The sequence below is a fragment of the Manacus vitellinus genome, unplaced genomic scaffold, assembly GCF_001715985.3.
Source record: "Manacus vitellinus isolate BGI_N305 unplaced genomic scaffold, ASM171598v3 scaffold_88_pilon, whole genome shotgun sequence".
Lineage (NCBI taxonomy): Eukaryota > Metazoa > Chordata > Aves > Passeriformes > Pipridae > Manacus > Manacus vitellinus.
In genome coordinates this window covers 1167496-1186835 of record NW_021940861.1, presented here as the reverse complement: position 1 = coordinate 1186835, position 19340 = coordinate 1167496, and the positions used below count along the sequence as shown (strand labels likewise).

The 19340-nt window shown below is 39.9% G+C and overlaps 1 protein-coding gene across 1 annotated transcript in view; it reads left to right on the top strand.

The window, feature by feature from the left end:
* LOC103760656 (potassium voltage-gated channel subfamily KQT member 1-like) overlaps nt 1–19340 on the top strand; it is a 472219-nt gene that overhangs the window by 14558 nt on the left and 438321 nt on the right. Inside the window, exons 2-3 of the mRNA XM_029965019.1 lie at nt 3753–3843; nt 18781–18907. Of these exons, the coding sequence (XP_029820879.1) occupies nt 3753–3843; nt 18781–18907 (218 nt within the window). The remainder of the gene's footprint in view (nt 1–3752; nt 3844–18780; nt 18908–19340) is intronic.

The window sequence follows — 19340 nt, the reverse complement described above, 5'->3', positions numbered from 1 at the left end:
TTGCTATGCTGATTTCAGGGACCAGGCGGGTTTCTGAGTTCCTTTGACTGTTGACTGAAGCGTGCTCTGAACTGAAAGAGAGCCAAGTTCTGTGTGCTTTTAGCACTGCCCTGGTGTGTGGATAAGTCTGTTCACCATTTTGTGTCATTCTCCATTTACCCATCACTGGGATTGCTAATTGGAAGTAAAAGATGTTTGGATAAAGAACTGATGGGGCACAGAATCCAACAGAGTGGGGTACTCAGTGCCTGCAAGGGCTTCTGTGTACTAATGTACTGATCTCATTAAATGTATAAAGCAAAAGAGACTTATGACCCTGCTTTACCTTACTTTTATATCTGCATTTACTTTACATGGAAAACAGTCCTACTGTGTTAAGGAAAAGCTAAAGTTTTGCATATTCCCATGCCTAGACTATTCTGGTGTTGGATGCTGGCAACACCCTTATTCTGTAAACTCCTTACCAACTTGCTCTTTTTCATTTGACAAAGACTGGCTTGTGTTTCAGTGTCTCTCCTGAAGACTTTGCTCTGTTTTTCATTTTTTAAAGTATAACTCTCTAGTAATGCTGGACTTCTGCCCCCTCTGCTGGCTGGCTTATCTTTGGTCAGTGTAGCAGCTCACTGAGGCAAAGTTAGGTTTTTTGTGATAGATCTCTGTGCCCCCTATAACATACCACCATTTTCAAACAGATAAACATTTGGAATGGAAGTAAACCTCGTGAATAATATGCTTGACAACTTGTGTATGTTGACATGAACAAAGCAGCAGGATGGGGTGATGGGCAGTGTAACTAGTAAATCTTGAGAACAGGGCTGAGATCTACCCCGTGCTAAAAGAACTTGACTAAGTTGTATTACCTGGATCTCTTTCCTCGTTCAGCCTTATTTTTTCTAAAGACATTTCAGCCCTGGATATTTGCCATTAATGAAGAAATCATTAAGATGTATCAATAAAGTATGAGTACTTTGACTAATTCTTCAGTAACTACACAGTAATTATACTGTAACAGTAAATAATTGGTAGAGAACTTTTTAAAGTGCAAATAGGTGTCAGAAACCTATGAAGGTAGAGAACCCTTAAGAAATTGAACTGTGTGATGGAGAGAAATGGAGAAAGTAGCTAAAGGTGGAAGGGAAGAAAACTCAGGTGAGATGATCATGGTTTCTAGTGAATGTACAAAGCTTCTGCTGGGTGCTTTATCATTCCTGAACAGCATCTGATGCAAGAGAAGTAAGAGTAATAGCTGTCATCCAGGTGACACCCCTGTCCCAGTTCTGGCAGTGGACAAGAGCCCAGCATGCTCAGCCTTACAGGCAGATACTGACTGAGGCAAGGGGGGCTTCCTGAGGGAGCTGAGCCCAAGCTGGTGGGGAGAGGGGATGGCTGCCTTGCAGGGTCAACCATTGCTTCCTTTTGCTTGGAGGGACCTCAGCCGTGGTGAGACATTATGGCAGTGGCTGACCCTCCAGAGCATCCAAAACCATCATCTTGTATGGGGATGGGTTGTCTGGGATGGGCTGCAGGGCTGCTGCAGCTCGGAACAGACCGGCTGTTTGTGCTTTGTAGTTCACCCCACCCTGCTCCTCCTCCTCTGTGTCCCCTTTCTCCTCTCCAACTATCACCCATGTAGCTGCCAGAAACCCCTACTGAGCAGGAAGGGACACGGAAATTCTTGTGGCAGTCTCCCACCACTGCTAGAGTTCTTGGAACAGCCTGGAAGTGCCTTCACTGAGATTACTGGTGACACCAGGAGCCCGTTGTGCTTTCATGGCTTGGTCCACACCCTGAGAGGGGGGACATGCCTGGTTTTCCCCAAATTGAGGTTGTGGAGTGGAAGTTGCCCCACTGTGGAAGGGCAGGGGGCAATGGGGTGAGGGCTGCTCTCCTTGGGACCGCTCCTGTGGGTCATTTTCCTTGGCAGAGAGAAAGGCTGCTCCTGCATCATGGGCAGTGCTGTTGGCCTTCCCATGCAGGCCCTGTGCTCCAGACCTGGCCCCATCCTGGGGACTCTCTGCCAGAGTCACTCCCCAGTGTCCCTGCCTGTCCCAGCCCTCCCAGCACAGCCTCACTGAGCTGACTTACTCAGCCTGCTGGCCATGCTCGAGGGCCTTGGGAAACACTAAATATAAAGTGCTAACTCAGCTTCACACTGTTGAACTAAAGACTCATCGGTACTCTTTGGTCTGCTAAAATGTATAGTTTTGCTTCAGGTAATGACTGATTCTCAAATTTTATTAGAAAGGGTCGTATGCTGAATATGCCTCTCTGGCTGGGGTTTAAATACATAGATCCTAGATTGCCATAAATATTCCTTCAGCTTTGCAGTTACAAATACTTGATAACAGTACACTTATGTTTACTACTGTTTTATAAATTCTGTATTTGTGTCTTATATCTCTTCTACCTTTTAATTTCAACTACAATTAAATTCATACATGAATTATCATACAAATAAGCCTTTTAGAGCCTCTTGAGTGCACAAGAAAAGAATGTTTTCCAAAACATATTTGAATCCTCCCATATGAATCAGATTATACCATTTAAGTACAAGAGTGCACAATAGCAGATATCAGATGGAGCAATTACATAACCAGCTATCAGATACTATCCTCCTGCCTTCAACTCAAAAAGAACTAGAAGTACCCCACTGTCCATTGGGTGCTGCTAAAAAGCACTCAGTCAGTTGATTAGGAACTTGGATAATCCATGTTAATAGTGTGGATCAGGATAGGCAAATACTGAAGAAACACAAACTTGGTTCAGAGACAGTTGTACATGTAGAACTCTAACTACTGCTGAAGAAATCTAGTAATTAATGGTGGCCGTGATCTTCTCAAATCTCAGCTTTTGATTAACAGTGTTAGAGTCCTTCCAGAGCCATAGGAATGGAAGTAGTTGGGTTTTTTTATAACTTCAAATCCAGTTTTAGGCTTGAACAAGTCAGCATTGTCTATGTTAGCATGTACTTGCAATTTGCTTGCAGTGTGTGAATGACCAGACCAAGAGTGCCAGTTATGGGGATGAGAATTGTTTTCAGTGTTCATCATCCTCTGTTCTGTGCTCCTGGGGATCCCAAGGCAGTCTAAAACTCTTCAGCACTCCTACAAGAGGAAAAGGAAAGCTGAAGGGCCCTTGTGTGCCCACAGAAATTAGTGTTCCCCCAGTTTTCCTGGTTCTAGTCATGGTTTAAATGTGCTGCATAAAGAATATTGGCTCAGTCTGCCCTCCATCTGAAGGAAACACGTATTCTGGGTGTTCCATATGCAAGTAGTTCTTTGCAAAGGCTAAACCTGCATCTCTGTTGGTAGCTCTGTCTCTCTATATATACAGATATACACATACAAAATGCATCAGTGAGTAAATAAGTGGAACAGGCTGCCCAGGGATGTGGTGGAATCACCATCCCTGAAAGTGTTCAAAAAACATGTAGATGTGGCACCTGGTGGCCGTGAAAGTGTTAGGTTGATGTTTGGACTCAATGATCTTAGAGGCTGTTTCCAACCTAAATGACTCTAGGATTCTATATTATACCTTTTTGTATACTCCTTTATATCTGTGTGTATACATTTTTTTTATTTTTTCTTAAAAGTTAATGAATGCAAAATGATGGTACTCACTTGACTAGGAAGAATTAACTGATTAAACACAAAGTACTTGTGGTGCAAAAAGTTATGTGAATGCAAGATAAAACTGGATCTAAATTTACAGTTCAACTTGACAAGTCACTAAACACTATTTTCTTTTTACAGATTTCTCTTGGTGCTGATATGTTTAATATTCAGTGTACTGTCTACTATAGAGCATTATTCTGAATTTGCCACTGGAACCCTTTTCTGGATGGTAAGTGAACTTTTTTTGGGAAAGAATAATCAGTTTGACTAAATCTAGATTGCTTTGGGTGAGCAAGGGAGGCAGCTGTTAAAAATCCTCATGCAAAGCATGTTACCAGGGCATTTTAAATAGTGCCTGATTTCATTAAAGGAAGTTCCTAGTTTAATGGGGATGATGATTTTCTAAATCTTTTAACTATGAGGGTACTTTTTAGATTAGCAGTTTTTATATACTTGTTTTTCCTAAGGTGTAGCTGTTATAGTGGACAATTGGTGCTCATCAGTCTCATGCAACACGGAACAGGATATTCTATAGGAATGGATTTTTAAAACATATATTTTCTAAGTCTTATGGTAAAAAATTGTCCAAGAACCATGCTTTCCAGAAGTATCTGAATCTTGGGGGTAAGTGATTTCTGTCAGCCTGGTTTGCTAATAAATAGAACAGGAAGGAAGAGCTTCTGTCACACTTCTGTGCACCAGTGATTTGGCTTTGAAGATGGTGCTTGTTAACTGTTACCAATCCATGGGATCTTGGGTTTTGGAGCAGTTTTGTGCTTGGTATTTTCCAAAAACATTGTGTTACCTATCTAATTTCCTATTCTTCTTAGTGGGATATTAAATAGTTATTTAAACAATAGGTGGTGTGATAGAAAAACCTCCTCACTTGGAGGTATGGAAAGGTTGTTGCTTCTTTTCACAGTAGCCAGGGAATAGTTTTTTTCTCAATTGATTGTGTGGCTGATTTACAGATGAAATGTAACTGAGCCCTGAGCTATTACATCTCTTAAAAAGTATGAAAACACATCCAGCAGCTATCTATAAACAATACTTAGTGGAAACAATACCATACAATGTTTTTAAGTGTTAATTTGAAGGAGGTGGGAAATAAAAGTACAATTAACTAGACTAGACTCTAGACAATGTTCCTCCTCTGCTCCCTCCGCCCTTCTTCATATTTGAGTTAGAAATGGAGATGAAACATCCTTGATAAAAATGGAAGAAATCACTTTTAAACAGTTACTCATGATATCAATATTTTAGCCACTCAAATCCTTTGATCTCAGCGTGTGATAATCTCAGTATTCTCATTGCAGGTTTTTTTGCTAAGTGGTGACTTTTAATGTGTTTTGGAATTTGGTTTTCCATCTGCTTTGAAAATAAAGAACAGTTATTTATTTGTTTTCTGTGGCTTAGACTACATTAGATATGCAGCTTTTGCGTGCGACTGACTGAGCCATCATTAGGATCCCTGGGTTATTTTGAGATTTCGATTCATGTTAATCCTGTAACAAATGTTGCTTGGCCTTTAAGCCACACTCAGTGTCCAACAAAGTGCAGTATTCTGTGATGTTCTTACACTCACTGAGATGTCATGATGGCAGGTCAGCACAGCCACCACCCGAAACAGCAGTCCTGGCAAGGGTTCAGTGCTGCACCCATGGGTTCCGTGCAGGTGGAATGTGCATGTGCAGGCACATATTGCTGGACAAAAAAGAACCAGATGAAGACAGATGTGTGGCTCACATAGTGCCCACACAGCATTGCCAGCTATTTTTAAGTGATGTTATCACCTGACAAATGGATTGTGCATAGCCAGTGGCAGCACTGGAACAATTTCTTCCACCAACCTGGAGCATACTTCTCTGGAGTTTATTTTCCTCCTGCTCTTCCCTTAGTTTCCTTCCTAGACATGGCCAGCGTGGAGGTTGGCTGTTCTGCTGGCTACTGTAGATTCACTTGTCTAGAAAGCATTTGTCTTTAAAACTTAGTTTGGTTTGAAATAAATGAGTTCTTTTTCACAGAGTTGTGAGGTTTCTTGTTGCTAAATGGTTAGACTCCTGCTTGGGACAATTCTCCCCACCTTTACCTGAAGGAGTTTCAAACTGGGTCTCCCATTTTACCCAGGAGAGAGGTCACCTGACAGAAAGGTGGAGATTTTTGTGCCCTTTACTAGATCATTACTCTGATCTACTTCATACCATAGCTGACTGTTCATGTAACCAGTTTCTCTCACCAAAATGTGAAAACACATCCCTATGTATCCTGTCTTCTATGCCACTCTTCTCTCTTGAAAGTGAGAACAGTGGAGACTGCCAGTATAGTGAGAAAGAAAATTGGGCCAAAGCATCTATTGGATCGAGTTCAAGATTAAATTGATTTGTTTCTATCCTGGTTGAAGGACCCTGCAGTTCTTTGTATAGCCCTGGTAGTGTGTCAGGAGCAAATAAATACTAGTATGTGATGCTTGTATTATTTTCCCACTTGTGAAAAAACTCCAGTTTCATTATATTGAGGCAGATTAACACTTGGGAAGGATCAACTTCAAAAGTGTCGTGTTGAAAGTTGGTAGGGCCTGACAAGAAGGATAGCATTCACTACTTGAAGACATTCAAACGTTTTTTTGTATTTTCTTGGAGTGGGTGAGGTGGTGTGACAAATACAATTTTGGATACTATGTGTCACTGGAGTAGATATGGGACATTAGTAACAGATGTGGCTATAGATGAGTCCTAAGCCACTAAAGTCTTTGTGTTTTAAAGACTTAATTATGTTAATGTTCTTAAGTCATCTGGGTGCTCTAAGGTAATTTCTTGTCAGTATGAAACCTATCATCATTCAGACAAGCTATGGGAATTTACCAGGGAGACAATATCATAGCAAGAAGGCCCTCCAAGACAGTGTTTAGCAGTCTTTTTTTCTCCCTATTTAATTAGTCTCTGTGAACTTTTGGTGCAGATGGAGATATTTGACAGAGTTGACTTGCCTTTTTAATAACTCTCTCCAAACAGAAGTCAAGGACAATGATTGTGGGATTTCCTACACTCAATCTTGAGCCAACACTGTTCACTGTCTTTGATAGAATTGACTCCTTTGTGTTTATCTGCTTCCTGCCCAAAGGTTTTCATAAGTGCTCCTTAAATTCCATGTGACTGAATGCAGGATGAGTTTGCCATTCCTGCCCGATCTGCAGAGCTGCATCTGCCTGTGCTTTTCTGACAGGAATTTGGCTCTTGAACAGTGTTCATCTTGAAGAAGGCAAAAACCTGACAGTTTTCTTTTTGTCTTTACCTGTTGCTTGTTTGTTGTCTTTTTGTAACATAAAATTCTGTCAAAATGCATATTCTGAGAAATTAAGAATTAACTAGAAACCCTGCCTGCTTGAAGTAATTTCATACTTCAGCTCTTCACTGATAAATTTAGAGATGATTTGGCAATAAATAATTTAAAAAGTAAAAAGTAGTCCTTAAATACTAAAATTGGGGTTTATCTACTTGTTCTTAAAATAAATTTATGCACTTTTAACATTACCTTGGATCCCTGTCATAGATCAACTCTGTTTCCACTGACCATATCTCCCAGAGTTCCAACCATTTTACTTTTTTGCTTTCACTTGTTGAAATTTTCCCTGTGAGTTGAACTGATTGATCAAATCCGTGCTGATTGCTTATGATGTCTTTCAGTATAAAAATTTGGCTTGCTTAACTGTTCTTTTTGACTTTTAATATTTGTAACTTGTATGTAAGTCTTCCTTTTACACTCCTTGTTCTATGAATGATCTCTAAAATATTTTTTTAAGATTTAACACTGCAGTGTTATGCTGCTTCAGCCACTTTCTTCTCTGGGAGGTCACCAAACTTGCACGGACATGTTGGCTTCCCGAGGGATAAACTCTACTTTCTTTTACACAACAGCTTTACATATTTTCATATTTAGTATTGCTGGGTGGCTGTTCAAAGCATAAAATGTCTTGAGCTATTCTCAGAGAGTTGCTGATGTATTAGCAGAGAGTTTTTGAATGACCACAGGCAAACCTTGAAGTCATAGAATCATGGAAGGGTTTGGGTTGAAAGGGACCTTAAAGCTCATCCCATTCTAACCCTCCTGCCATGGGCAGGGACACCTCCCACTATCCCAGGTTGCTCCAAGCCCCATCCAGTCTGGCACTGGGCACTTCCAGAGATGGGACAGCCACAGCTTCTCTGGGCAGCCTGTGCCAGGGCCTCCCCACCCTCACAGGGAAGAATTTCTTCTTAATATCCAATCTAAGCCTACTCTCAGTTTGAAGCCATTCCCCCTTGTCCTGTCACTAAAGTTCCTGATGAAGAGTCCCTCTCTGGCTTCCCATCAGATACTGAAAGGCTGCCATGAGGTCTCCACACAGTCTTCTCTTTTCCAGGATGAACAGCCCCAACTTTTTCAGCCTTTCCTCACAGCAGAGGTGCTCCAGTCCTCTGATCACCTTTGTGTCCCTCCTCTGGATTCACTCCACCAGGTCTCTTCCCTTGCTACGCTCAGGGCCCCAGAGCTGGACGCAGGACTCCAGGTGGGGTTTCATGAGAGTGGAAAAGAGGGAGAGAATCACCTGCCCCACAGGAGCTAAACATCTTTAGGAGTATTTTTACATAAAGTTTTCATGGAAATTATTTTTTTAATTTAAAAAAATTATACCAGAAATACTATGTTTTCAGTAAAGTATGCTTATGTCCATCTATTTTTTTCATCCCTTCTTCTTCATGTCACTTTTAAGTAACATTTTATCCTTCCTTTTTATTGCATGTTTTAATTCCCTAATAGATAGGTAATAATTTTATCTGATTCTATGATGATTCTATTTCAAAATTATTTTTAAAAAGTTGCCAAAACCTCTTGATTAGGCTTTTGCTTATACAGCAGGAGGCTGTAATGTTTTCTTGATATCTAGTAGTTTGTGTGTCAGTTTTGATTTGTAAATGGCATCTAGATCTTTAAGGATATAAAAACGAAACTATAAAGTGGGCCAGATGTATTTCCTCCTTTGAGGGTTAATCTGATTAAGTTTTCTATGGTTAGAGGTTATATATTTTTCTACCAGGAGAGGTCACCATGGTAGTTTGCAAAAGACAGATTTTTATTTTTATTGTAAAAAAAACTTGCAAAAAGAGATCTTCATAGCTGTGGGACTAATTTCACTAATTGTGCTGTTCTAAAAACAAGAATAAAATATTATTTTTATCATAAACATGATGTTTTTACACAACGTGAGTAACAGACCACAATAAACAATCAATTTGTATAATGAAAGTCTTAGAGGTGAGAAGTGTTCTCTGATTTAATGTCATGATGTTAATTACTTTTTGTTTTAAGAATATCAAGAGTGTTCTTGACTTTTAGAAAATAGATTGGTTTTGCTATAAATCATATTGATTCAACTTCATTAATTTAATTTTAATTGTATGTCATGATATATGTAATGTTGCTATCATTGCAACCGGAATGAAGGAGGGACCAAATATTGTTCATCTCAACATACTTTCCAAGTCAGAGCACATAATCCAAATGTGAAATCCGTGCAGCATTTTCAGGCTAAGTGATAGTGGCAAAACTGTGCAGGAATTGATATACTGGATTGGACCAAATGCTTAATTATCCCAGTGTTACATCTCTGATAGTGGCCTGTTTTCAGTGAAAAGAAAAAGGAAGACTTTCTTACAAAACTATTATCTATTAAAACAGTTAAAGTGCCTCTGAGTCTTTTCTTTCACCAGGGGTCACCACATTCTGCTCATATTCTCCTGATGGGTGATTTCCTACTGCAGCTTTTTCAGGCTTATTGGGTAAGACTTTAAAGGGCATGTGCTGTCCCAGAAGCAGAGTCACAAACAAGGTGGATATTCTTAGTGTTTCAGCTGCCATCACCTTCCCTGTTTCAACAGGGGTGGATCCTGGATTCCAGTGGTTTTTCTAGATGGATCAGGTCCTGTGGTACCTCTTCCTCTTGGAGACAGACTTCATGCATCTGCTTTCCTCTGACGTGTTTCTTTGCTAGGAAAAGCAGCATCATATCTTCCAAACACATAAACACCTGTAGTTCATAGCACTACTGCACCAGGGGTACAAAATACCCTTATAAAGACTCTGTTTTCAGGGTCCTCACTTGTTGCCTCTGTTGTAGGTCCTTGCTGCCCTCTTGCATGGCTTGGTTTCTAGCAATTCTCATGTAGTGACTGCATTTAGCATGGATTGGCATTCCCATGTTTGCAAATTCTGCTGGAGAAAAGGCTGAAATGTGAGATCAGGAGTTCCCACATCAGCTGCTGCCTAAGTTTTTCAGGCCAGAGACTCATGCTGTGGCTGTACTTAGGAGTCAGGGCTTAAGGGGAGGATCTTAGGGAAGAGTTCTAGGCTGCAGATGGGTCCCATTGTTATGTGGCTCTCACAAAGTCACTGCTCAGTTTTGCTTTTATATGATTTCTTCTGCATCATATGCTGTGAACATGTACATCTTCCTGCTGTACATACAGGCAAGGCTTTTCAGAGTACCCAAACTTCAGAGTACCAAGTGATAGCTGGTTTACTTAAAGCAGGTAAGGCATGTCTGTATTTGACTGCTCTGTTTCTGAACTGGACATCAGGAGGGCTTTTCTTTTTTGAATGACACTATTTTCAAAGTGAGTGTTTTGAAAAGATGACACACTTTTCCTGTCTGCAGTGGGGGAGCTTTCCTGTTCTTTTTGCTTATTGCTGCTTTTGCCCCTTCTCCCATTTAAGCTATGTAGTCAAATCATCAAATGCTGTGCCATCTTCAACCTGTTGCAGAGTAGAAACAAGGCTGCAACAAGCCTAATTGAGTCATCTCTATGATTTATGGTGAAGTGCACGTTCTAATAGGTTTGAGGGCATTTTCTCCATCTCATCAAAGCAGTCAGTGTTAGAAAGTAATGGAATTTTTATCTATTTCTTGCCTTTGTGCCAATTTATAATTCTAAATCTGGTCTTTGCCACGTGGCATTAACACTTAAGGCTATCTCCAGGTCTGTTTAATAAAGTGATACACTGATAGTCAAATACCTGAAGTTCACAGGTGCTCCTGCTGGCCTCACCACATCATTTCTTCCTGCTGATAATGGATATTTTACAGGTTATGGCATGTAGAGTAGGTCCTATAATATTTAGTGGTATTTTGTGATATTAGTGCAGTGTATATTGCCTGTGTAAAAGCAGGTGTTAATGAGGTGTCTGGTCCCTTAAAGGCACTGGCAGGTAAACTGCCTCAGTAGAAAAATACACTAATTCTTGTAAACTGTGAGTCAGGCTATGTTAGTGTAGAATAAAAATAAGTACATGACTCAAAAGCTTTTGCTCTATTCTTTTATTCCTCTAAACTTGTGAGAGACAAAAAAGGAGGAAAATCCTTGTTTGTTCCTAAACTTCATGTCGATCTGTGGGAAGATGAAAAAACAGATCAGGAATATTTTATTATTAAAATAGATATGGGATATTGTTTCATACATTAAACATATTAGCAAAAAAAAAAAAAATGAGTCCACAGCACTTTCAACACATTCCATGAGCTTAAGTTGTCTGCTAAGTGATCTTGCTCAGTTGCCACTGCCTTTCTAGAATCAAATCTCGATGTGAATTATAAAACAATTATTCTTGTGGGTTATATTACCTGGTAGGTTGCCCTAATGCATTACAGAATGTGTTGTGTTGGGTGATTGCTGTGTGCTTTTGAACTGTCTAAAATGGAAATCACTGTGCAATAACTATGAGGCAAATTAACAAGGGGCCAACTCATAATGCCCTTAGTCAAATTTTACTACCTCTGGCTTTATACAGAGTTCTCTGTGCAAAGTGGTTTCAGAATGTGGCCCAAGAGACTAAAAAAACATTTCTTTCTTGGGAGTGAGAGGAAGGTGGAGAGGTACATGCAGGATTTTTTCAATTCCGCTCCTTGGAATTTTGACAGCCTCCCAAATCAAAAGGTTAAGAAACATGGAAATAATTATTTACAATTCTGAAGTGCATATTCACATTGGATAAATCCACTTCAGGAGCAAAGCTAAACCCTTCCCCTCCTACCAGAGGTGGTCCCTTCAGGGACATGCTGTTGGAGAGCTGGAAGGCTCCTGTGGGGTACTAGTGGATCTATAGAGAAATTAAGAACTTCAGGCACTAATTTACTGAATCTGATGGATTCACTATTTGATTATGTTTGCCTTAGTGGTATCTTTAAGAATTAAGTAACTGAGAAAAAAGTCCTGCTCAAAAATAGCTGATGCTGTAGTTAATTTTTTTTGTAGAAAAATTGTTGCCTGCTTAAATAGAAAAAAAAAAATCTCTCTGATTCACCCAGCTTATTTGAATGGTAGTTGTCACATGTGCTTCCCTCAGTGGTGTACAGCTTCATTCCATACAGGAAACAGCAAATGTTGATAAACTGAAAGATAAGGATAGTCCCTTTATGAAGTCAGCAAATTCAGCATATTTATCAGGTGTGCATGGAAACATTTTTTTAAGAAATGTTAAAGAAATCCATTTGTATCCAAACAACAGACTTCTAAAATTTCAGTGCACTGGTTTAATCTAAAAGATGTAAGTCTGACCAAACTAATGATACTATAGGACTCTTAGCAGCATTTGGCATTTTTTCTTCTGCATATTGGATACTGTATTTTCACATATGATGTCTGTCATCTTTGTAAGAGCAAGCGTGATGGTAAGAAATAAATATTTTCAGCATCAGTAGGTTTTCATAGCATTTGAGTAGCTATTAAGCTAAACAGGTCACTAAATTGACATTTTCAACTCTAAGAACTGGGAAACCTTGAAGACAGGTTATCAGATTAAATTTTGGACATAAGTACACGTGTGCAAACATTTGGACTATTAAACCTTTATGCCTGCTTCTGAGGCTTCATTGTCTGGAGCTGCCATTCCTTGATTGAATCTTCGTGAGCACACACTATTCATTTAGCCATCCCACTTCCTCCTTTTACCTGAGCACCTAAATATTCCAATAAAAAAAGTGAAGAGAGCCTTGTGTGTGCTCTCCACCTAAAACACAGCTGCAGCTGAGAAAATACTCGTCTTTTTCATGTGTGCACTTTAATCACTGAAGCCAAACTTCCCTTCTCCTGCTTCTCCAGTGCAGTTATCCATAACTGTACTGGAATAGATTGTAAATTCCAGGCTATATATTTCATTTACACACACCCCTGTATAAAAATGTTGATTTTCTGTGCTAATGCGAGCATTTTTTTAGTTAGTCCTCAATGACATTCTTGGGTAAAAGTTGGCGGCTTTTCCACAAGAGTTTCTTATTTGGCTGATTGAATTAGATGTGGATGGAAGTTATTTGCATACATATTTTCCTTTAAGTTTAGTTTTTTCATATTTTTCATAAAACTAATAAAATGGAGTTATACTAAGAATAGCATAAACATGTTTATGTATTACTTTATGATTAATTTGGGCAGAGGGGAGACTGATGCTGTGGCTAGACTTAAGAAAAATAAAATTAAAAAAAATAATAATTTAAGGCCTTCCACCTGACTGGGCAAAGAATATTCTGTAGGTGTGTGCTTTGGGTCTTTTTTCCAGACAAAAGGGAGAAGCACAGAATAATGGAATGCTGCTAATGACTCATGATCATTCAGGTGGTCACGTCAAATGTTCTGACAGTTTATGGCAGCTGTTCTGGTCAAAGGATACACAGCTTTTGCTCCCCTTCCTTTCCTCAAAGGAGTTCAGAGAAGGGTCGCTGAGAAAAGTGTAAGGCTGACACTCAAAGCTGACTGCAAGGTAGAGTAGCCAAGGGTATTTATGAGCTCTATTTTGATCAAGTCTGATGTGTCTCTTATTTTGATGAGGTAATGGTCTGTTCCTACTTGTTACTTTTGGTTTCAGTTTCATTAGAGGAGTTCATCCCTGGCTTTCTGTTGATGCCAAATGGCTTTCCAGGTTTATGAAATCTGCTGAGAATCCTTCATCCTGTATTTCTTCCTTGACCATTTCCAGGAGAAGAGGAAAAATAATGCTGAGAGCCTAAATGAAAAAGTTTTGTGGGATCCTTGTGAGTCTAATCCCATTTCAAACGCAAGGGTTCTGGAAAATTTCAGAAAGCTGAAGAAAGATCTCAAACTGTCATACAAATGAATGTAAATTTAATTTGCAGAGTATTTTTGCAGATTTTAATCTGGTTCATGTTTTGTCCACAAGTCCTCACCGTCATTTGTTGCCATTCCAGTGGGATTAAGTACTTTTTTCTGACTTTCCAGAAAACTGCTGGGTTTTTTTTTTCTTTACCAGAAGGTAAATATGAGGCAATAAATTTAAGGTTCTGAAAAGTGTTTATGTGTAGAGGAGGAAAAGGAGGCAGGTTAGGGGTGTTTTTAAAGGTGAGTTTAGTGAGGTGAAGCTTGATCAGCCTTGACAGCCCTGGAAATGGATGTCTCCTATCTTACATCAGGAGTACACAAAACAAGAGTGTAAGTTTCATAATCTTCCTTGGGTTTTTTTGAGGGACCATCTATAGAGCTATGCTGTTTGTCCAGTTTCCATGCCTTTTTGGTCTTTGCCTGTCTGAGGCTGCCAACAAACATGTTAATTGCTGTGGTTTTGGTAATATGGACACCTGTCATGGACAAAATGAACTGAGATCAGTAATTAATTTCAAGTGTCTTGAAGATGCAAATTCCTCCTTTTCCTCCTTCTTTTTTCTTTCATTAACTGTGCAACTTTATTTACTTCAGTAGGGTTTCCTGGACATAACCAAGATGGGTTCTTGTTGGTAGATGAAATGAAATTGTAGGTTCTGGCATTTGCCTTGAGACTAAAATACCCTTAGGCCAGATACAGTTTTAATTTCAGCTTTTAAAAGTACCCTCAAAAGATCATCAAGGAATAACCGAAATCTAAGAAGTTTTTGCTTCCTTAACACTTATCTGCTTGTCTCCTTTCTATACAATTTTTTACCTAACTGATGCAGTGATTCTAATATGCAGATCTGTAAAAATGATTCTTCCACTGCCATAAAGTGTCCTGCTTCCTTTGATGGAAATAAGAGATCTCTGATAAGTGACTTGAACACAAATGCTACTGAGTGATGATACCAGGAACCTGCTAAAAAACATAGACAATTTAATGTGAGAGAGCATTTTGCAAGATTCCAGAAATGTAAGAATTGTTTTCCTCTGCAGATTGTTCTTGGGTTTTGCTCTGACTATTATGCTTGAATAAATGTTCGCATTCAGATTTCAGACAGAACACAAATTTAGAAGAATTATTTCTGGATGCTCAAGATAATACATTAATTAAAAAATCAAACTTGGAGAGTTAATTTGTTGCGTATTTTCTTGTGTTTCGGCCTGGAAACTGTGCTGTAAACTTTCTTAACTTTATACTAATACTTGGTTTAGTCCGGCTGAAAGTGCCATGAAAACAGAGGAAGACTGTGCACATTTTCTTGGTTCTCATTCCAGGCAAAACAAGGAGGCTGAAGTGAATACAGAAACGTGAACCTAACTTTGTTAAAAATCCAAATTGACATGAAGTTTTGCATATTAGTTTAGAGTTTTTCTTATCTGGTTTTCAGCTTTGAAATATTTTGGTCTCTTTTCAGCCATCCAGAGTGTCGGTTTTAAAGACACGTTGGTATTGTCCCTCAGTGAAAATTGTGATTTAAGTGTGTGCACTCTTTGGGTGCTTTAGAATTCCCCAGGTGCAGATTACACTCTTGTTTAAGTTAAAATACAAATATTTTCCGAAGCTATAAATTATGTAGTAGGTGTTTGGTGGCTCTGAGTTACTGGATGCAGTTTGGGTTGGAACAAAGCCTAGAAGCTGTATTTTGGCTGTGCTAGCATATTGAAATGGTGGAGGAAAATAAGGAAGGAAGGAACAAAGATCTCAACAAATCTGTCCAGGTGGTGATCTTTACTAATCTGCTTTCTTTAGAAGTATTTCAAAGTATCTTACCCTTGGTTGTGCACGAGTGCTTTGCAATGTAGTGCTGTAGAGGGAAAGAACACTAAAATATAGGTAATTCATTTATCTTACATGGTGTATGTACAGCTCACCTCAGTCAGCGAGGTGTGCTGCTCTGGTACCACCCAGATCCACAGCAGAGCACTCCAGGTTAAGGATAGGGTGGGATTCCATCCTAGGGAAAGCTCAGGTTCTCAGGAACAAAGACACCTACCAGGAGCCCACAGCTTGCACCCAGTCCCAGAACTATGAAATGATTGGCACAAGTAAAACCTTGTGGGATGAGTCCAGTGACTGGGGGGGGAATGAGGGACAGTTTTTAAGATCTTCAGGGTGTAGGCAGGGCAGGCGAGGTGGGGTGGGGGCACTGTGTGTAAGGAAAGAGTTGGATTGTATGGTGCTTACAGCTGGTGATGATGTGGTTGAGAGCCTCTGGGTAGGGATGAAGGGGAAAGTAAATAAATCAGATGTCATTGTGGGAGTTACTCTTGACCATCCAGCCAGAATGACAACACCAATTAATTATTATATATAACATAACATAATATAATATAATAGTATAGTATATAAATATTAGGCAAATAATCAAGCAATATCTCTGCGTCAGCTACTCTTGTCCTTATGGGTGATTTTATCTTCCCAGATATCAACTGGGAATGTCATACAGAGAATAAAATCAGGTCCAGGAAATTTCTGGAGCATGTTGAAGATAACTTCTTGGTGCAGGTAACCGATTAGGAAAGGTGCCCTCCTAGATTTGTTGTTTGTAAATAAGAGAGGGACTTGTGGGTGAAGTGGTGATTGATGATTGTCTTGGTCACAGTGACCATGAATTAGTTGAGTTTCAAAAGTTGGAGACAGAAGAAAAACTTCCAGTGAAACTTTGATGTTGGGTGTGGGTAGGGAAGATTAGGGGCTGCTGAAGGAGCTACTTGGTAAAGTCTCTTGGGAATCTGCTTTCCAAGGTCTTGGGGACTATTACGAACGCTGGTCACTCCTTAAGAGCCATCTCTTAAGAGCACAGGAGCAGGCAATTCAAAGTGTAGAAGTCAAGCAAGTGGAGCAGAAGAGCAGCTTGGCTGAGCAAGGATCTTCTAGAACTTAGGCAGAAAATGTATGGACAAGGACAGGTGACACAGGAGGACTACAGAGATTCTGTCCACCATGGTAGAGAGGAAGTTAGTGCAGCCAAAGCTTGATTAGAGTTCAGGCTGGCCAGTGCTGTGCAAGACAGTGAAAAGGACTTTTAAAAATATGTTAATAGCAAAAGGGGAATCAGAAATAGCATTGGGCCATTGCTTGATGAGATCAGTCACCTCACAAATAGGCATGTAGACAGAGCAGAGACATTTAATGCCTTCTTCACCTCTGTCTTCGAAAACAATGATGGGCCCTGGGAAGCCCAGAGCTCTGTTGGAAGACCATGACTGGGAGGATGATAAAATCCCAGTCGACCCTGAACTTGTTTGAGTCTTGCTGCTCCAGGTGAATGCACAGGGGCCTGATGGGATTCATCCCAGGATACTGAAAGATCTAGCAGATGTCATTGTGGGACATCATTTCTCAATGGTCTTGGGACACTGGAGAAGTCCTACTAAACTGAAAGATGGCAAATGTTGTCCCAGTTTTCAAGAAGGGTAAGAAGGAAGACCCTGGTAATTGCAGACCTATCAACCTCACTTCAGTGCCTGGTAAAATTATGGAGAAGGTTGTTTTGAGGGTTGCCAAAAAACACACCAGTGACAAGACAGTCACTGGTTACAGCCAGCATGAGTTCATGAGGGGAAAGTCCTGCTTAACCAACTTAAATTCCCTTTATGACCAGGTCACTGACAGCTGACCACAGGAAGGCAGCAGATGTGGTGGTTTTGAATTTTAGTGAAGTTTTTGGTATGTCTCTCACTAAATCTTTCTGGATAAACTGTCCAGCACACAGCTAGACAAGCTATACAATGGCTCAAAGGGTTATGACATCAGACTGGCAGTCAGTCACCAGTGGGGTTCCCTAGGACTCAACTTTACAGCCAGTGCTTTTCAATGTTTTTATAAATGATCCAGACTCAGGAATCAGATATACATTGTTTGACAACAATTCTAAACTGGGAAGAGCTGTGGACTCCCTTGAGGGTACAGTGGCCTTACAGAGAGATCTGGATAGACCAGAGAACTGGGCAATCACCAACTGTATGAAATTTTACAAGAGCAAGAGATTTATTCTTCATGTGGGACAAGGCCATGCTGGTTACACGTGCAAACTGGGCGACAAGAGGCTGAAGAGCAGCCCTGCAGAAAGGGATCTGGGGTTTTTGGTTGATGGCAAGTTCAATACGAGTCACCAGTGTGCCCTGGAAGCCAAAAGGGTCACCTGTGTCCTGGGTGCCCAGCACACCCAGTGATCAAGGGAGGTGATTGTCCCACCTGCAAAGGTGCAGCCCCACCTTGAGTCCTGTGCAGTTTTGGGTGCCTCAATATAAGAAGGACATCAAACTATTAGACCAGCAGTGGGACAGGAAAGGGAGTGAAACTGCTCCAGAGGAAGTTCAGGTTGACATTAGGAAATGGTTCTTTACTGAGAAGTGGTCGGTCACTGGAATGGGTTCCCCAGGGAGCACCATGCCCGAGGCAGTTCAAGGAGCATATGGATGACACTTTTAGTCATATGGTTTAGTTTTAGGTAGTTCTGCAAGGAGCAGGGGGTTGGATTTGATCCTTATGGGCCTCTTCCATTTTGTCATGTTCTGTGATTCTATTTCAAGTATACAAACATTGAAATTACACTTTTTGGTTTTATGATCATAAATTCTTTTTCATGATCTAGAAATGTTTCATATACTTGCTAGTTTTAGGAATTATGTGCTTGTAGCCTCCCTCCACTCTTTATTTTTAAAAATTTTAAGTTTTTGAAAGAAACAAAAGAAGAAGAAAATCGTGATTTTCCCTATGATAGACTGATGGAATGAAACCATCCATTTATTCATGCAAATCACATTCAGGAACAGATTATATCTCAGTTTTATGTACTAGCTGACATATGCACATAAAAAGCAAACAGATTAGGCACAATCCTTTTTATTGCATCATTCATCTCAACAAACTTATTTGTATTAGTCATAGGAATAAATTAGATGTGCAAACTGTAACCTGACTTCTAATGAAAAAAAAAAACCCTGATATCTTCTCCTTTTACTTCTGATAGGAAATAGTCCTGGTTGTGTTTTTCGGTGCTGAATATTTGGTCCGGCTGTGGTCTGCAGGCTGCAGGAGTAAATATGTTGGCTTCCAGGGAAGAATCCGGTTTGCCAGAAAGCCAATATCGATCATCGGTAAGATTTGAACTCTTTCCCCCCTCCTTCTTTGTTTTAAAGTAAAGGTGTCAGCTACTGCAGAGAGCTTATTGCAGCTGAACTGTGTCTGTTCCTCTAGCATTTATCTGCTTTGTGAACCTATGCAATTATTTCTCCTTTGGGATTGCTAGAACTGAACATTTAAAATGTGGCTGTGAGACACAGGCAGACATCAGCCTTAGAAACACAGAACTGTAAAGTGAAGAAACGACCAAATCTATTTGTTTAATTGGAGAAAATTGATAAGATTTTGGACACAAAGTCCTTCTTTAGGTCTCCTGTAGAAAGCAAACACAAAGGTGAGTGTAAATTGAGAAAAACGTGGAAATGGGAAAAGTAGAACTCAGGAAAAATTTTATTGGGTAGTAGTAAAGTTAAACAATTTTAGATGGTTTGAGGGACTATTGTAAGT